This window comes from Epinephelus moara, chromosome 2, assembly GCF_006386435.1.
Source record: "Epinephelus moara isolate mb chromosome 2, YSFRI_EMoa_1.0, whole genome shotgun sequence".
Lineage (NCBI taxonomy): Eukaryota > Metazoa > Chordata > Actinopteri > Perciformes > Serranidae > Epinephelus > Epinephelus moara.
Genome location: NC_065507.1, coordinates 2485222 through 2503998, shown reverse-complemented (window position 1 = coordinate 2503998; position 18777 = coordinate 2485222). Strand labels below are relative to the sequence as shown.

The following is an 18777-nucleotide window of genomic DNA, read 5'->3' as shown; positions in this document are numbered from 1 at the left end:
TTGACCCAAAACAATTGTTATCTTCATTGGCTCCCCGAGATAACCAGCTCTCCCAAGGCCGTTTACCTCTCCACTCTCCTGGATGTTATGCAGACAAGATGCTCTTTGAGTTTTGTTGTAATGTCTTATTATGTTGCTTATGTGCTGAGGTGTTTTTTTTTTCCTATTCCCACACTGTGCCCCCCTACAGGAGCCTAGTTTGGGAGTTGCTTTTTTTCCCCCTCTTCCTCCCTCTTGTTCTCCTTTTTTCATCTAAGTAAACGGGGCGCTGCTCATGTGGCGACCCACAGTTCTCCCGCTCCTGTCCTCCCCTGTTCTGTGTCACTGTCTTTTTTTATGTTTCTTGGACAGGATGTAACTGAAAGGCAATCCCCCCCCCCACCCCCCCCACCCCCCGGGACCAATAACGGTGATTCTGATTCTTAAGGGAAAAGGGTACTGCTTCACTGTTGGCTGTTCCTGTATTTAACTAAGACCATCGTTTTTCCCAGGAACCAGGAGTGTCTCATCATTACCATAAAAATGTAAATCATACTTTAGTTGCTTTGATCAGATATTAAAGGAAAATGAATCTCATATATTTTCAATGAATGTTGTGCAGATACATGCGGTGCAAACATTTTGTGTTGTGCAGATACTGTAAAATGTTTCCTCATTATATAAAAAACAGAATCTGGACGATATGAAGTTTCACTCAGAACATATTTGCTGTTATAACTTGCGGTAATTCCTGAAAGACAGGCTATGAATTGATCAACACGCGATGATCAAGATGCTGGCAGTGTGTGTTTTTCCACTCTTCAGCAAATCCTAATTTACCCAGAATCCATTGAGAACATTTCATGACACATTCAAGATATAAGCCTGGCTAACACAAGAAGAAGAGTTGACTCCAAAATCAGAGGAGGAGATCCTGAGGAAACACTTGATGATAAGTACTTCCTGTTTGTTTGCTGTGACCACAGGATGTTTATCCCAATGCAGAATTCATAGTTTTATTTTCACGCCACTTTCGTAATAGTGTGTGGTAGTGTGAGGGGGTGAGCTGTTTAGATCTGACTGTTCAGTTTGTATCAGTCACTTCCTGAATTTCTGTCACTCGTTGGGAAAATCCATCTCGACAGCGAGAAGACTCAGCAGTCAGAGACAAACACTCACACAGAGTGACGCTCACACATTCCTTGATGTCAGCTCAACACCTGCATTCACAAACATGCAGCATGTTTAAAAAGCCCCCGTCGGATGGTCGGGTGGAGCTGACAGACACGTGACTGAGTTTGGTAAACTCCAAATACTTCTGTGATGTTATCTGGGCGCCAAGGTAACCACTCATCAAAAAGCCCAGTTTTCTAATGAAGCACGAACAAAGTCAAGAATTCACTTCAGAGAGAAATCATCTGAGCAAACAAATAGTTAGAGCCAATGAATCTCTGTGCAGCTGTAACATATAGAAATATATCAAACATCCTGTCAGGTTTGTGGTTGTATCTGAGAAAAGTGTTTTTGTGGCGAGCATCTGCACTCTTGGGTGAAATACAAAAAGAGAACAAGAAACATATGTAACCATGAACTCATTTAAATATGTTCAAGTCGTACAAGAGCGCCGAGACACTATTTGTTGGCAGTGCAGTTGAAGGTGCATTTCACCGTTTGTGGGTGCTTTGAAAGTTACACGGTTTCTTTCGTCCTATTTGTGCAGGTTTAGCGGACACAAAAGCTGCACAAATAGGACACAGGAAAAGACGAAGAAAGAGGAAACAAAGACTACTAAGATGAGGAAGAACAATACCAAAAACTAGACAAAGAATACTAAGAAGAAAACGAAGACAACAAAGAAGGGGAAGAGGAAGATAATGAAGATGAACTATAGAAATAAGATGACAAAGAATATGAAAAAGATGATGAAGAAGAGATAACTAAGAATATGAAGATGATAAAGTAGAAGAAGAAGACAGACATGATGAAGAATACAAAGAAAACGAAGAAGAATAAAGCCTCCTACAGACTGTGAGATTTTAGCAGTCTTACAAGTTTGATGCAGCTAAACTGTGCGACATGGATCTAATAAACATGGGTGCGACATCACAGCCAGGTCTCACTCCGAAGTCATCGAAATCTGGCTCTTGGTCAGTGATTTCCAGCGTCAGAAATCAACGGAAAAGGCCATCATCTCACGTCACCATGATACACAACCGGTCGCTGATAGTGTTTACCGGAGCACATATATCACATATTGATGTTTGGTCATGGACTTTCCACGTCCACATATGACGTCCAAGGTACCCTGGGTGTGTTGGTTGTTGACGTTCTGGGACGCGTGTCAACTTCAGCCTGTTACATGCATTGTCTGTTTTCAAAATACACTTCTGTTTTCACAGGAAATGTACAGTTTGCATACAGTCTCTTTCAAAATAAAAGCTCTATGTCGGTACAACACCACAATTTTTTGTTTTTTCGTCAAAAACAAACGCATGTGGTTACATTTAGCCAACACAGACATGTGGGTGGAGTTGGGAAAAAAGAACAGGGTTTGGCTTTACATACATACAAGAAGTGACTTCCTGGGTGAAAGTGGGTAGCTGTTGGATCCATTCATGAACCAGCATGCTCAGCCTACTCGAACTTCCAGTGCCTTAAGTTTTATTGTTGTTGCGCCGTGTTTACCCTTGGCACTGACCGGCCACGTAATGATGGCTTTTTTCGCTGGTGTCTGACGACATGAGTCGCTGACCAAACATCAGTTTTCAACAACTTAGAACAACTTAGATTTCTCAGACTCTGGAGTGGTGGTGCACTGTTCTACTGTGCAGACACACCTGGACAAATATGAGCTTCATAGAAGAGTCATCAGAAGAAAACCTTTCCTGTGTCCTCACCACAACATTCAGCCTCACAAGTTTGCAAAGGAACATCTGAACAAGCCTGATGCTTTTTGGAAACAAGTCCTGTGGACTGATGAAGGTAAAACAGAACTTTCTGGACACAATGAGCAAAGGTATGTTTGGAGAACAAACTGTTAAACACGGGGGTGGATGGATGATGCTTTGGGCTTGTGTTGCAGCCAGTGGCACGGGGAACATTTCACAGGTAGAGGGAAGAATGGATTCAGTTAAATTCCAGACATCACAGCATCTGTAAAAAAGCTGCAGATGAAGAGAGGATGGCTTCTACAACAGGACAATGATCCTAAACACACCTCCAGATCCACAATGGACGACCTCAAGAGGAGCCAGCTGAAGGTTTGGCCACGCCCCTCACAGTCCCCCGACCTAAACATCATTAAACATCTGTGGATAGAGCTCAAAGAGCAGAGCATGAAGACGGCCCAAGAATCTCACAGAGCTAGAAGCCTTTTGCAGGAAGAACGGGTGAAAATCCTCCAAACAAGAACTGAAAGACTCTGAGCTGGATACACAAAGTGTTTAGAAGCTGTGATACCTGCCAAAGGGGGCGCTACTGAGCACTGACCATGCAGGGGGCCCAAACTGTTGCTTCAGGTCCTTTTCATTTTTTGTCATTTTGAAACTGTAAAAGACTGAAATCAAAAAATGTCTTGTTTAAAATATTGAAGAAATATTTAATCTTTAACTTCATGCCTTTTGGAGATCAGTTCATCTTTTACTTCCTCAGCTACACACAATAAACAAAATTTTGACCAGGGGCCCAAACGTTTGCACGCCACAGCATAATAACCATACATAATTCCCACTCCTAAAGTGCTACTGTTCAGCAGTCTGACTGCCTGGGGCTGAAAACTATCTCTGAAACGAGAGGTGCTCTGATGCTCTGCAGACGAGGGCGGAGAAGAGAAAAGACTTTGTACAGGGTGACTGGTGTCCTTAAAAATACAATGTTCCTTCTTCCTGCAGCGGCTGGTGTAAAACACATTTTTATTTTCAGCCTGTGATGATCGACACACTAAAGGAAGTCTTTAGAGAAACAATGTTGTAATAGTTTTTATGAGGCCGCTTCCTTCAGCTTGAACTTTATGTAGCAATTTCCCATAAAGGCCTTTGTCATGAAAATCAGGTTGTTCAGATGTTTCCAGTCATCCAGGGGAACATAAATAAAGACGACAAACAAACAGAACACGCAGTTTGACGTCATTAATGTGCTATTACTCTGTTTCCTGAGGGTAATTCCAGTGTTGCATCTCAGTTGTTTTACAATATGTCCTGGACATGCTGATGATCCTGCAGTCACCACGTTGTCTCTGCATTAAAGTGCAGCACATAAACATCTGCAGCTAAATAAGTGGTTTTGCAACAACAACAAAAATCAGTTTGTTTCCATTAGTTTAGAAAAAAACACTGATGATCTGTGAAACAACCCTGTTTACAGCTGACAAATAAAAAAGGAATTCATAAGAATAACAGTCTGCTATATCTGGACATCATATTGGTCATCACAGCTGCACATCTATAGTGACTCACTGATGTGTTTTAAAGGTATAGTGTGTGAAATTTAGGGGGATTTAGTGACGTCTATTGGTGAGAACTGAAGATTGTAACCAGCTGAAACTTCCTCTGGTTTAAATTCCCTCAGTGCTCATTGTTCAGGGGGATTTTACAGAGAGCTGAATTATCTCAGGTCTCTTCCTCTCTAAAACAAACAGACCAGGTGATTCAAAGCCTGTAAAAAGGGGGGCTTCTAACTACGGTGGCCACTGCAAAACTGCGAATGTCCCTCACTAGACCCAGTGTTTGTTTTTTTATTCTGGGCCACTGAAAAAACATGGTGATCTCTGACAAGCACCCATTCCCTATGTAGATAGAAATGGCTCATTCTAAAGTCCAATTCAGACCAAAGCTTCACTACGAGACGAACTGAAACAAGCAACTGCAATGCAATCATTCTGCAACATTGTAAACGGCGTATCATCTCTAGTCAACAACTCTCTGTACTTCTGATCTGTAACGTTGACAGGAAGTGACCACCATGAGATGGTATAATAGTTCCCCAAAATCCTGCACACTGCACCTTTAAATGGAGCTCTATGGCACAGAGGAATTAGGAGGACACAGTCACCGTTGGTTTGATTATCAATAAGAAACTAATAAACACATTAAAAATGAAGCAGCTCTGTCTCTCAGCGTGTCCTCACAGGAGGCATTTCAGCCACACATGCAGTAATAACAAAACTGAAATAAAAACAGCCTGCAGGCAGCACTCTCTGCTGACTCTAATGATGCCTTTATACAAACTTATTTCAGTCTCACAAACATTCAGACACGTGACCTCATTTATGTCCATACTGCTGCTGGGAGCGCTCCAGATCACTGCTTTACTGTTTGGATAAGTTGGCTTTCATAAAGTTTTCTGGTTAATCTTCACACAGATTTCTGGTTTATCATCTGTCTCTCTGCTGGTTCCTCCTCCCAACTGCCTGTCAGGCTGTGGTTGTGAAGTCCCTGCCAACATCATACCTGAGTCATGACAGCAAAACGATGCACCTGAGACAACAGCACTTTCACTAAGCTCACCAAGTTTCCACTAAAAACTACTTCCTCCTGTCAGTTGCACTTGATGAGTGACTGCCACAAACTGACTTTAACTTCCAGGAATGCAGAGACACTGGCTTCAACTGCGGGGTGAAAGCGAAAACATGTTATCACACCGACCACAGTGTTGTAACAGTGTTAAGTGGCGGTTTGATAAACTGATATGCACTTCATTAAAGTGTCACACCCACAGCAAACCTCAGGCTAAGTAAACATCAATCACTGTGATTAAAGATATTAAAAACAAGAACACTTCAGTCATCACGCAGTGTACTGACACAAGATCATATCTGACATGAAATAAGCTGCCGTCTTCCATAAACCAATGACTGTTGACCCTTCTACTTCACAACATAGATGTTTTAAGACTGTTACTGTGAATGGTTAAGTAAAAGATAAACTGATCTCATAAAGGCATGAAGTTAAATATGAAACATTTCTTCAATATTTTAAGCAAGATTACTTTTTAATGTCAATCTTTTACAGTCTCAAAATAACAAAAAATGAAAAGGACCTGAAGCAACAGTTTGGGCACCCTGCGTGGTCAGTGCTCAGTAGCGCCCCCTTTGGCAGGTACCACAGCTTCTAAACACTTTGTGTATCCAGCTCAGAGTCTCTCAGTTCTTGTTTGGAGGATTTTCACCCGTTCTTCCTGCAAAAGGCTTCTAGCTCTGTGAGATTCTTGGGCCGTCTTCATGCTCTGCTCTTTGAGCTCTATCCACAGATGTTTAATGATGTTTAGGTCGGGGGACTGTGAGGGGCGTGGCCAAACCTTCAGCTGGCTCCTCTTGAGGTCGTCCATTGTGGATCTGGAGGTGTGTTTAGGATCATTGTCCTGTTGTAGAAGCCATCCTCTCTTCATCTGCAGCTTTTTTACAGATGCTGTGATGTCTGGAATTTAACTGAATCCATTCTTCCCTCTACCTGTGAAATGTTCCCCGTGCCACTGGCTGCAACACAAGCCCAAAGCATCATCCATCCACCCCCGTGTTTAACAGTTTGTTCTCCAAACATACCTTTGCTCATTGTGTCCAGAAAGTTCTGTTTTACCTTCATCAGTCCACAGGACTTGTTTCCAAAAAGCATCAGGCTTGTTCAGATGTTCCTTTGCAAACTTGTGAGGCTGAATGTTGTGGTGAGGACACAGGAAAGGTTTTCTTCTGATGACTCTTCCATGAAGCTCATATTTGTCCAGGTGTGTCTGCACAGTAGAACAGTGCACCACCACTCCAGAGTCTGAGAAATCTTCCTGCAGGTCTTTTGCAGTCAAACAGAGGTTTGATTTGCCTTTCTAACAATCCTACGAGCAGCTCTCTCAGAGAGTTTTCAGCTTGACCTCCACAGTTCCTGTTAACTGCCATTTCTTACTGACATGACCAACTGAGGAAACAGCTCCCTGAAAACACTTTGCTATCTTCTTCTAGTCTTCATCAGGTCTTTTAGTTTTCAGAGTGCTAGGCAGCTGTTTAGAGGAGCCCATGGCTGCTGATTGTTGGGACAAGCTTTCAGGAGTCAGAGTATTTATAAAGCTTTGAAATTAGCATCACCTGGCCTTTCCTAACGATGACTGTGAACAAGCCAGAGCCCTGACAAGCTCATTAAGCTCTGAGACCCTGGGAAAAGCTGTCTGAGAGCTCAGATATCTTTTTGCATGTAGCTCCTTTACTTTTCTTACTCTAAAATTGTACAAAACAAAAATGAGTACAATAATTTTACAGAAACATGTTTCATCTTAAATGTCATGCCTTTTGAAAATCAGTTCATCTTCTACTCACTTAACTATTCACAGTAAACACAATTTTCATCAGAGGTGCCCAAACATTTGTGTTCCACTGTAAAAGCAGTGCTGTTGTGTATTAAACTATGCAACAGAAACAAGAGCTTCTTTCGGACAAACTCATTTGTCAACAGAGAAATATCAGATTTCACCTCTTGGATCAAAGTTTATCTTCCAAAAAATATTTATTTCTTGTTTAAAATCAATGGAGGCATCAGACCGTAGGACAGTAAATTATCACACTCCTCTCTGGGGGATTTTGTTGAATCTTTCACATATTCAATATTTAAACAGCTAATTTCTTGTGTTTCTTGTGTTTGTGTCTGAAGGTGTAAAGGTGAATTCGGAAAAACGTTGACTGAGAAAGACCTTTAGTGTGTTTATCAGTTTTAAGTGACAACATTTGTTGTGTCATACAAAAACTGTTGACACATTATTCATTCACAGATAATTCTGCAGATTTCACATGCAGCTGTGAAGCTGCAGGCCGGTTCTCCCATGCAAAGGGAAACAAAACCATCTGGTCCGACATAGAAATATGAGGAGACAGAAGTATTCACCTCCCTGTGGTCTCTCTAGTTAGATTTGGGGAGGCTGTCCCGTGGACTCAGCTCTAGTAGAAGATCATTGACAGTGATGGAGTTGTCACTTTGGATCACAGGGTGACAATAAAGACACTGACTAACACGGAGGAAGCTGCACAGTCGCCCAGCAGGAGGGGAGCAGACAGAGGTCAAACACATGTCAATGTGTATGAACTCAGTTTCGCTCACACACTGCAGCGACAGGACGTCTCTTCATACCAGATTTCTGCAGGATTTACTTACAGGCAAAAACTTGTTCAGCTCGGCATGAAAAAAGCAGCTCAGTCACCAGAAAACTGATCAACATTGTCCATTTCTGCAAACCACAGATATGTTACAACGCTGTGGCTAATGTATGCTGCTGTTTAGGCACAACCACAATTAAGGCCTTGTGGTTGTATGACTCCGCCCACCAGTCCAGTGTCTCTGACAGTCTCCATCCATGTCAGTGAAAACATGGATGCTTCACACACAGAAGATCTATACAGTCAGCACAGTTTCAAGATTAGAGTCATCAATTCAGTATCTGACCAAATGTCTCCCCTTCTGTTCCTGAGATATGACGCTATGTAATGGACAGAAAAGTGTTTTATGCAGAGTGTTATGGTGTCACAGTGAAGCTGACCTTCTAAAAAACAGCAATGGGTCGCTACAAAACTTTCAGTGGTTAAAAAGCCTCCGACATGCTAACTGATGGAAGCAGTGGTAGACCAGCAGGTCCCGTGTTCAGTGAGCTAAAATGAACTCAGAACTGAAGCCGTTAACAGCTTACACACAGCGTAAACTTAAACTGATATAGCTTTTTTTTAAGTGGCTAAAATAGGTTTTGTTGCTGAGCCCCGTCCACAGCAGTACATTGCTGAGCCTCTGTGTTGGACTCCTGTAGAGGTGCCTCATACAACCCCTCTTCTAAAACTCCGAACTATCCCTTTAACAACACATAAAAAGATGTTTTCTCAAAATGCTGGATATCATGTCAAGACAATAAACTCGGCATCTTGTCTTTGGAGCCGAATGTAAGTTACCAAATACCTTCTGTCTCTGATCATATCATTGGTTTTCTTTCTGGCTGTGAATAATTAACCAGGTGTCACTCACTTTAAAGAGACTGGACAAATTCATCATATTTGAATTAAACCTCACAGTCACCGTTCACGCCGGCGGGCACTACTTTAAAACTCCTTCCTGAAAACAGAGCTGAGCACCAGGAAACCCGAGCTGCAGGTCTGCAGTCGTCCCTGATCCCTGTGTGTTTGAGAGTCAGGTCTGTGACTGCTGCAGGGCTCAGGTGGAGGCCGGCGGGGCCACATAGCTGAGAGCAGCTGAGGCGTGATGAGACACGCAGCACCTGAACACAGCACAGCTTTATTTGGGTTACTTCCAGACTCACAGGAGCAGCAGCAGCACTGACACACTGATTATTAGACTTCAGCTGACGCAACACACCCTCTGCTGATGAGGCTTCATGTTGTATAACAATATGTGTCATTAACGCTGTGTTGTTAGTGTAGTACAACAAACAATGGGAAACTCAAGAGCATTTATGTCAACTGCCAAAGGTCAACATATCAGCAGACCACCTTCCTCAGGATCTGGATCTGCTGGATTAGTCAGAATTTGTCAAAACATCCTCATCACACCTCAATCTGTCTGTCTGTCTGTCTGTTTGTCTGTCTACACAGATTAATAAAGACATGTATACATATCGTTCTTTTTTATTAACCGCAGTCATTGTGTGGTTGTGCACGAGCCTGATTTACACCCCCACAGATGCCTTCTATCAACTGTTTGCACATTAAAGGCTCATTTATGCTCAACATTAGAAAGACGGAGCCTTCTGTCCAACTTCATTTCATCTGAAAGCTTAAGGCCCTGACGCACCAAGCTGACAGCCAGTCAATATTGGGCTGTTGATGAACGTCTGTCGCTCTTGTCGGTGCAATGTGTCCTGCACTGGTCCCCTCATCAGCCCCTGTTGGCTTTTAAAAAAATAAATAAAAAAAAATGACTGATTCAGCATGTTGAACCAAGTGAATGATCAGTTCAGCTCAGTGCAAAAGAAGAGAAAGTGAGGAAAGTAAACAAAGAGCTAAAGTCCAGAGAGAAAGTGAGGAAAGTAAACAAGGAGCTAAAGTCCAGAGACAGACCGAGGAAAGTAAACAAGGAGCTAAAGTCCAGAGAGAAAGTGAGGAAAGAAAACAAGGTGCTAAAGTCCTGAGAGAAAGTGAGGAAAGTAAACAAGGAGCTTAATTCCAGAAAGAGAGTGAGACCAAAACAAATTTGTTATCCACTGAGCTCTTCAGCGGAAACGTTTCCTGATGGTTTCCTCTGCTCCGTCAGGTCAGCAATAGAAAAGGAGCTGCCAGGTAGAACCGCGCTGTGATGGATTTAGCCAAGTTTCGGTGAATCAAAGGATATTACAGTTCCTGATAAGCGTTTGTACAATGTCAAGATGCTACTTCAACTGGTGCCCATTCTTCTCCATCTTTTCCTCGATGTTTACATTTGAAAAACATCGACCTAGCTAGCTAGCTAGCTAGCAGCAAGCTAGCTAGAAGTTGGCCAGAGGACAGTTTACAGTTTTCCTCTTTCTAATGATGGCCTGCAGCCACACGCCACCATCATCCAACTCGGACCACAGAAAGCTCCACCAAGGCTCGTAAAGCAGACATAAAAGACTAAATCTAGCACAATTTTAACGGAGCTGAGAGAGAGGCAGCTGGGAGTGTCCACACCTGCTTACCACACACCGGCCTCCCAGGTAAAAGTCCGGGTTTTATTGGACCCATTGACCAAACCTCCCGTCCTACAGGGACTTTTCAGCTCCTTATATTATGTCCTCACCAGCAGCGTTTCAAACTGACACCTCCCTGTGGCATGTGGTAACACTGCTAAACATTCTGTCCAGCTGCGTTACAAACTAACACTGTCCTGTGGCGTATCATACCGCCACAACAGGTGCTATGAAAGATGGCTGTTGCCTTTGGTGTCTGATGCCAAAATCACTGACAAAGAGAACAGGCTGCTTTGGACTGTGGGAGGAAGATGGAGAATCCAGAGAAAACATGCAAACCTCACACAGAGGGGCCTCAGCCAGGTTCCAACCCAGAGCCCTTTTGCTGTGAGGCAACAGCGCTAACCATTGCACCATCGTGCCTCCCACAGTTGAATCATCATTTAGAGTTATTATACCAAACACTGACCTTAAATTGTTTAATAATTATGATGAATAACAGCAGCAACTGAGGGTATTTTCAAGTCTGGCATTAATCCTGAATTATTGTCATTTCTAAGTCACTAACTTTGTTCTGCTGCCAGAAGGTGGAGCTTTGCCTCAGATGACCTGTTGTCTCCATCGCTTTATAAATCCCAGTTTTGCTGAGGGGAAATCAAGTATACATGGTGTTTGTGTGTGTGCAATTCTTCCCGGTCAAACTGTAAACTGACTGCCTTTAGATGCAGCAGCAGCAGCAGAGTGTCGGCTGCCCTCTGAGACAACAGGACACGACCTCTCACCGACAGAAAGAGGATATGAGCTGACAGGAAATGGGTTTCTTCCTTGGAGCAGCTTTTTATAGAAACACGACCAGTAGGAGCACTTATATCTGAACTGAGTGACCTCAGCCGAAGGTTTATACAGTTACCTGCTGAACAGCACAGAAACACACAGCTACACATGTAAGTGCACACAGGGAGGAAGTCTGAGGAAACAACAGGAAACCAGGGGGAGGAGGAAAGAAAGGAGAAATCATTGTATGTATCCCTGCGTCGTTTTCTCAGCTTATTGAGCATCTTTCCTCGTTTCCTCAACTTTCTGCTGCTTTGTTTACCGTCTACTGAGTGGTTGGTGCTGTTTTGATTGGACGCACACTCAGGCCTGCAGTCAGAGGGGGTCAAAGGGTACAGATGACCTTGGCCCAAGGCCAAGAGGGGGCAGATGAAAAGGTCTATGGTTGACCCTTGAATAGAATAAAGTACAACAGTTTACTTACTGACTGAAATCACTGACAAAACAAAATAACAAAATAATGTGTAAAAATAAATGTAATTATATAATTAAAACTAGGGCTGTCAAAATAACACAGTAATTTCAATGAATCAATCACAGAACAGTGTCTTTGTCACATGATGGAGGCAGACGCGATGACGCTGCTCGGCCCCGTGAATGGAACATTAACACTAAAAAAACACCCACATGGAGCTGTTGATAGGAGCACTGCTCTCTGCAGGTTCTGCAGGAAAGAACTTTCGTAACATCAGAGAACTTCAAGCCTGAAAGATCACCTCAACACAAAGACTTTAGCAGCGAACCTGGACGTACATGCTAGCACAGCCTCTGATGCTAGCGTTAGCAGCCAGCCTCATCATGCCACACTCGATTAAGCATTCAGACACAAACTGAGTAAGTCCACGGCTGCATCCAAATGTCCACACAGGTATCATATAAAACTACTAGGACCTAAGGCATCCATTGGTGCCAACCATGTTATACTATCTTGTCAGAAAGGGGGGCAAATAACACTTCAAAGTTGCTCTAAATTTTGGCGAGGGAAAATAGAATGGTGTATTTCAATATTTCTGCACTGTAGCCCCAAGATTGAATGAATACATGAAGCAAAACATTAAATGCTCTCTCCCAAGTTGATCTTATGATTTAATACCTTGCAGTAATTTTATCAGTCAATGTTTAATTTTATTTTATACTAATCATTCACTGGAGGCCCAGGACACACGTGACACTCTCTGCCTTTCAAAATACAAAAACAAGGTCTTAACAGTAGAAACAAGTACGAAAAGAAATACGATTAATTTGATTCTATCTGTGTGTGTGTGTGTGTGTGTGTGTGTGTGTGTGTACCTGCATTCTTCCTCTTTATTCCTCCATCCATCCTCCAGCTCTTCTTCTGTCACTGAAAAAGAGAAACACATTTTCAGGCTGGTTTTGTCGTCACTGTAACTTTGAATGTTAATAAATCCTTTAAAACACTTCCTTCCACCTTTTCCTTGGAACATAGTGGTTTGATCTTTGCTCCAAAGTTCTTTGCAGTTGCAGGGTGAAGTGACAGTGGTGCAATTAAAGCAAAAATGCTTCATGATTTTAGCGTCTTAACCTCTGATGGTAAATCCATTGAAAGGGTGTCAACATACAGGTGCTTGGGTATATGGATAGATGATAAGCTCATTTTATGTACACATTGCTGCTCTTGTTGGGAAGCTTAAAGGAGAGATAGGCTTTTATTTTAGGAATAAATCTTGTTTTACTTTCAGTGCAAAGAAAAAACTCATGGAAGCTACTTTTCTGTCTGTGATTGATGTTGTGCACCTTCAACATGGAATAATCTTTAAAAAGATCTAAATATTAGAACCACTTAAATCCACTGATAAAGGGATTTAAGGTCATCAAAAATAATGTGATAGATGTGGTGGTGAGGATCTGATCAGCATAGGAAGTGAAACTAAGCAGGAGGATCAGATATAAAAGCTGAAATCAGCGCTCTGCTGCCATGGAGACACGTTGTGGACTGAACACAGCTTGAATGTGGAGCGACTGTGGAGGCAGACGTAGCCATGAGGTGATGATGTTGTTGTTACTGTACTCGTCTCACTGAGGTTTTATGAGCGCCATTTGACGGACTGGTGAACAGGTGAGTCACATTACTTCACTCTTCCTGCAGAGGAAGCTGCAGCACTGAGCAGCGTGACCATGTCCAATCATCACCTCTTCCTGTGTCGCTGTAAAACACTCACACTGACATTTATGTGACGCTCTCTCACACAGTCAGCACCTCCAGTCTACTGGACACCTTCCAGGAACAAAGGAGAGCAGCGGAGCCTCAGCTCCGCCATCATGTGTTCTGCTGCTGAGTGTTTTAATTTGACGCCAATACAAGTAAAGGCTTTTTCTATTGCTGATCATTTGTCAACATAATAACACTTCTGTTCATGCGGGTATTTACAGTATTTATTTAATCTTATTATGTATGTATAAAAGTAAACACACCATGTTTCAGTGTCAGCCTGGTCGCCAGACAAAAATGTTGGCATTGTAAATTTCTGCAACCGACACATATGTTACATTCACATGTGACGTAGTACATGAGCTGACTTTGTCATCAAGAGTTGGAGGGGATGGTGGCCAGGCTGAAAACCACTGTTCCAGACCAACAAACAATGAAACCAGCAGTTTGTGAGAGAGTCGTCGCTGTGTTTCCAGCAGCTCTTTAGGCGACCAGTGTGGCTTTATTGAACTGACCTGTCGCTCTTTTTCCAGTGAGGAAAGTGTCACAAAAAGCGGTTGTCTTTTACTAAGATTGCTGCCATGATCGTGCCACCAAAAGCAAGAATTTCTAGCCAAAAATGATCTGTCATTATCAAAGTCCCAAGTCGACGAAATCTGGCGCTTGGGCAGTGACTTGCGGTGCCAGAAACCAATGAAAGAAAGGCGTCTTTTATCGTCAGCATGATATGCAGCTGGTTGCTGTTATAGTTTAGCATCGGGGGAAACGCGACGGGACAAGGACAAAAGTTAAGGCGGCGAATGTCCAAGCGAGGAGGACAGGGGAGGGTGGTGGATGTGTCCAACCAACACCTACTTTCACCCGAGAGAGCGGTGTTTGTGTCCTGCAGGAGAAGCCAAACCCTTTTTTCTTTGTTGTTGAAGGAAAAAAAAACAGAAATTGGTGGTGTTGTACCATCGTAGTGCTTTTATTTTGAAAGAGACTGTATGCAAACTGTACATTTCCTGTGAAAACAGAAGTGCAATTGAGCTTCAGATCATTTTTATCGTAAGAGTAATAGAGTAAACACAGCTACCAAAATGAGGTTCTCCTGTATCATGAGTACAGTTAATGAAACGTTCTATTCGTATGATACTCGTAAAAAGTAAATTATCTGTACCAGATACTCGTTCCATCTGAGTATTCAGATCAACCCTAGTACAAATGTAACGGATCAGTGGTGCACAGGAGCACCCAATGCCAACATTATATCTGGAAATTGCAGAGTAAGCGACTAACGGACAGCTACTTGAGACAGGAATGAGCTCGATGACATCAATCATAAGCACGATGCGTAATGTATTAAACTGTTTGGACCTTGAACTAATGACCAAGGAGAAATCTGGACCCCGCAGCTGGACCGCTGCACTCCGCGGACGTTCAACGCGGAAGGTATGTTCAAGCCTTTAAAATGCAGTCCGTTGCCACCACAGGCTGTGTAACTAATGGGCGTAGCAACCATGACGTCACCCAGCGGTTTGTGGACTGCCATCTTGTTTTTTTAGGAGAGAGAAGTGACCATTTAAGGGCAAGAGGGTGACGCTGTAGAGGCGCGATGGGTGGATATGACTGAAACTGAGAGCCTGTCGATGTAGCAGCCACGCCCTTAGAGATTTGTAACTTTGGGCCTTAATAACATTAAAACAGGTGAGTTATATAAAAACACAGCCTGTGTTGTGACGAATGTTGAAATTAACTACAAAGACCAAAACTGTTTTTTTTTTGCACCAGGCTGTAAACATGTTTATTTCTTCATTTCATTATGTTGGTCTATGTGGATTGACTCACTCCTGGAACGAGCCTCAAGTGGACATTAGAGGAACTGCAGTTTTTGGCACTTGAGTGTTGGCTTCATCCATCAGCTCCGGAGGTTGCCACCCATTTAGCAAGGACTGTATTCAACTTTGATTTAGTTTCATCCACAGGTCTGTGGTGTTTGCACACTCCACAATAGTGCTTTGCCAGCTTTGGTGCTGCAGTTGCCAGCTGACATCAGTCTGATCAGCTGCACCTGTGTGCTTAGCTCGTAGGTGGTAGCTCAAAGCCCTTCTTAAAATACATATAAACTGTTTTAATTCATCACCAGATGCCTTTAACCAGCATGCATCTTAAAAATAATTACTTCTAATGTGGTACAATCCGTCTGCATTCATCTATAAAACTATGAAACAATATGAATGATTCTTCCTGTTGCTGCTGCCACGATGCCATCACACATGGTCATCCACTGTGTTTAGCTTTATAACATTATGTGCAGATAATAAACACCAGGCTGCTACAGAATGACCACACACACACACCTCTACACACATCAGATGGGTCCATTAGAATTCACATTCTGCCATTAATGAGGGAAACATGTGTCCTCGTGTGTGCATAAACAACACAAACTAAACAGGAACACACGAATAGAAACATCGGCCCATTGTGTTATCAGAGTCAGAAACCTTTAAGTCTTGTGAATCGACAGTGAGGCCAAAAGAGCTGCGTCAGTGTCAAAGTATTAACGACTGCAGTGTAAACGGTTTTGAGACGAAGAGTTTCCTCAGAAAAGAGATCAGTCAAGTGAAGCCAGAAAGCAGAAGTCAGACAAAGCTGCACAGGATCAGATTATCATCTCCCACTGCTGCATCTGTGTGTGTGTGTGTGTGTGTGTGTGTGTGTGGACAGTCATAACAGGAAGAACACATGGTAAAGACATCAGCAGGCTGTAAATCTACGAGGTGGGTACCTGCATGAAACAGAAGTCAAATCTCAGTGTGTCAGAGCTGCAGTCAAAACATCCTCACCTCCATCTCCACCTTCATCTGAACTCTGCTGCTGCAAACACACACACACACTCACACAGTCACACATCCATACGTTCACATATTCACAGTTAAATGTAGTAAAATAACTGAACTTCATGTTATGAGACAAGGCTGAGTGGTGTCAGCTGCAGTAGGTGTCATACTGACTAAACTGGGAGCGCTCTGTTTGGTTGCCAATAAACTGATGCAGCTGATAACAGATTCTTATGTGAAATGGGAGGATAGCTTCTGGGAACACTTGTGAAACTGGAGATGATTTTGATATTTCAACAGCAACAGCCCATCTGTTTATGTAAAGATTAAAAAAAAAAAAAAAGGAATCCAACAAGACTAAAGAGGACATCTCCTGCTGCCCTGTCTTGGTAGCCGTCTCTGCCAAGCCAGTCTGCAGCTGATCCTGACTCTTGGTGTGGTTTGGGCCATCAGAGCAGTGCGGCAGGGATTTGCATTTCCATTACAACAGGGCTACCTGCTTGAAGGTGTTTCTCTAGCCCTTTTTAGACAGGAGTTGTGCAAATTTGCAGGAAAGCCCAATCAGTCTTTTTTCAGCATTGGCAGTATAAAAACAAAATCGGGGAGTGCAGCANCCCATTGCAGAAGGCCGCCTCGTTCTTTTTAAACCAAAAAGGTTCCGCCAATATGTCTACCCTACGAGGCGGAAAATTGGGCACCTCGGATCAACTCGCCAATCCGGCTCTGTGTGTCTAAACGCTCGCAGCTGGCCGGCAAAACGGCCCAACATTCGTGGAAAATCTGGCAGTGTGAAAGGGGCTTTTAACTGAGGATGGTTAGTCTTAAGAGATGACGTTTAAAAGCAGCAGGCTGATCCACGGCTAAAGTCCCCTGTTATTTTTGCTGCATGTGTTTGTCCACAGCAGGGCAGGTAACAGAAGTTTACCTGTTGGAGGTGAGCTGTTTGCAGAGGTGCAGTAAGAGCCTGTTGTCTGCAGCTCTTCATCAACATCTCACTGTGCCTGCTTCTGCTCTTACTCTTCCTCCCTGCTGTATTATTGCACTTGTCTTTATTGAAGAAAAGCCGCTAACAAATTTCCTCCAATTCAGTGATAACACATTTCATTTCCTGTAGACTCTTCACAATAAAAGTCCCCTGTTATTTTGTCATGTAAAAACTTTTATTGTGAAGCAGCAAAATAAGAAAATGTTGCAGCAACTTCACACAACTTCTAATCCGGCTGATAGCGAACATGAAACAGTAAATAAAGCAGATATGTAAAGTAAAAACAGGACGCAGGAGGGAAACTAAACTCCAAACCACAGAGATTCAGTTAGAAGCTACAGACGTACTGAGAGCTGAACACACAGAGACTTTTAAAGACATCTTTCTCTCTGGTCTCCTGCAGACAGACGGGAGGAGAGTCTCACATCACACATGGCTTGTTTGAGGGGGAGAAGTGGGGTTGTAGGGGGTTGGCTGTAGTCAGTGAGACGTCTTTTGGACCTATTCCGAAGAAGGTCCATCTCTGGCGCAGCTCGGTGTAGCATGGCGCATTTAAAGTGATAATGGAAATGAAATTCAGCACGGCATGGCTTGACTTGGTGCAGCCAACAGTGACAGTGTAAAAGGATCAAAACCTGATCAGTTATTTTCAGTTGTTTTATTTATGCTTCATAAAGTTTGTAGGTTGATATGGCAACAAATCTGACCAGTGTTAGCAATAGTAACAAGCTGAGTTGTTGTTAATAAGGAAGTACATGTTTGAGGACATCGGGAGTTTGTTTTATCACTGCATTTCTCACAGGTCAGTCAGGTGTGACAAAAAGGACATTCCTAGCTTTGTGTACAGAGCAGGGAGAATTCATACAGAGATACAAAAGGAACAAATCACAAGGCTTTTAGATGGGTTGCATTACTTGCAATTTTGCTTTTGCACAGCCATGTTCAGGTGCTGAAATGAACAGTTTTATACTTGTAACTTTTAAAAGTAAACACGTTGTCCCCATATGAGGACGTCATTCTGTTCTATTCACTGTTCAAACAAGATGCTTAGTTTTTCATATTTATCAGGTCCCAAATAGACAGGGGAAATTAAAACAAGACGCACCAGACAAAAGCTCAGCTCTCAGTGTATTAAGTGCATGTAGACAAACTGACTGTGGCTGTATAGAGCTGTAGGAGGCAGAGAACTACAATCAGTGAACCAATCTTACTATATAATAACGAAAACTGTGTGTGTGTGTGTGTGTGTGTGTGTGTTCCACGTTTTTCTCCTCACTGACTTGGTCAATCCATGTGAAATTTGGCACAGTGGTAGAGGGTCATGGGAGGATGCCAATGAAGCAATATTACATCAATTGGCCAAAGGGGGG

General features: G+C 42.8%; 1 protein-coding gene across 1 annotated transcript in view; it reads right to left on the bottom strand.

Moving 5' to 3' along the window:
* chp2 (calcineurin-like EF-hand protein 2) overlaps positions 1-18777 on the bottom strand; it is an 85158-nt gene that overhangs the window by 45493 nt on the left and 20888 nt on the right. The window contains exon 2 of the mRNA XM_050066156.1: positions 12721-12772. Coding sequence (XP_049922113.1) covers positions 12721-12751 — 31 coding nt within the window. The 5' untranslated portion in view covers positions 12752-12772. The remainder of the gene's footprint in view (positions 1-12720; positions 12773-18777) is intronic.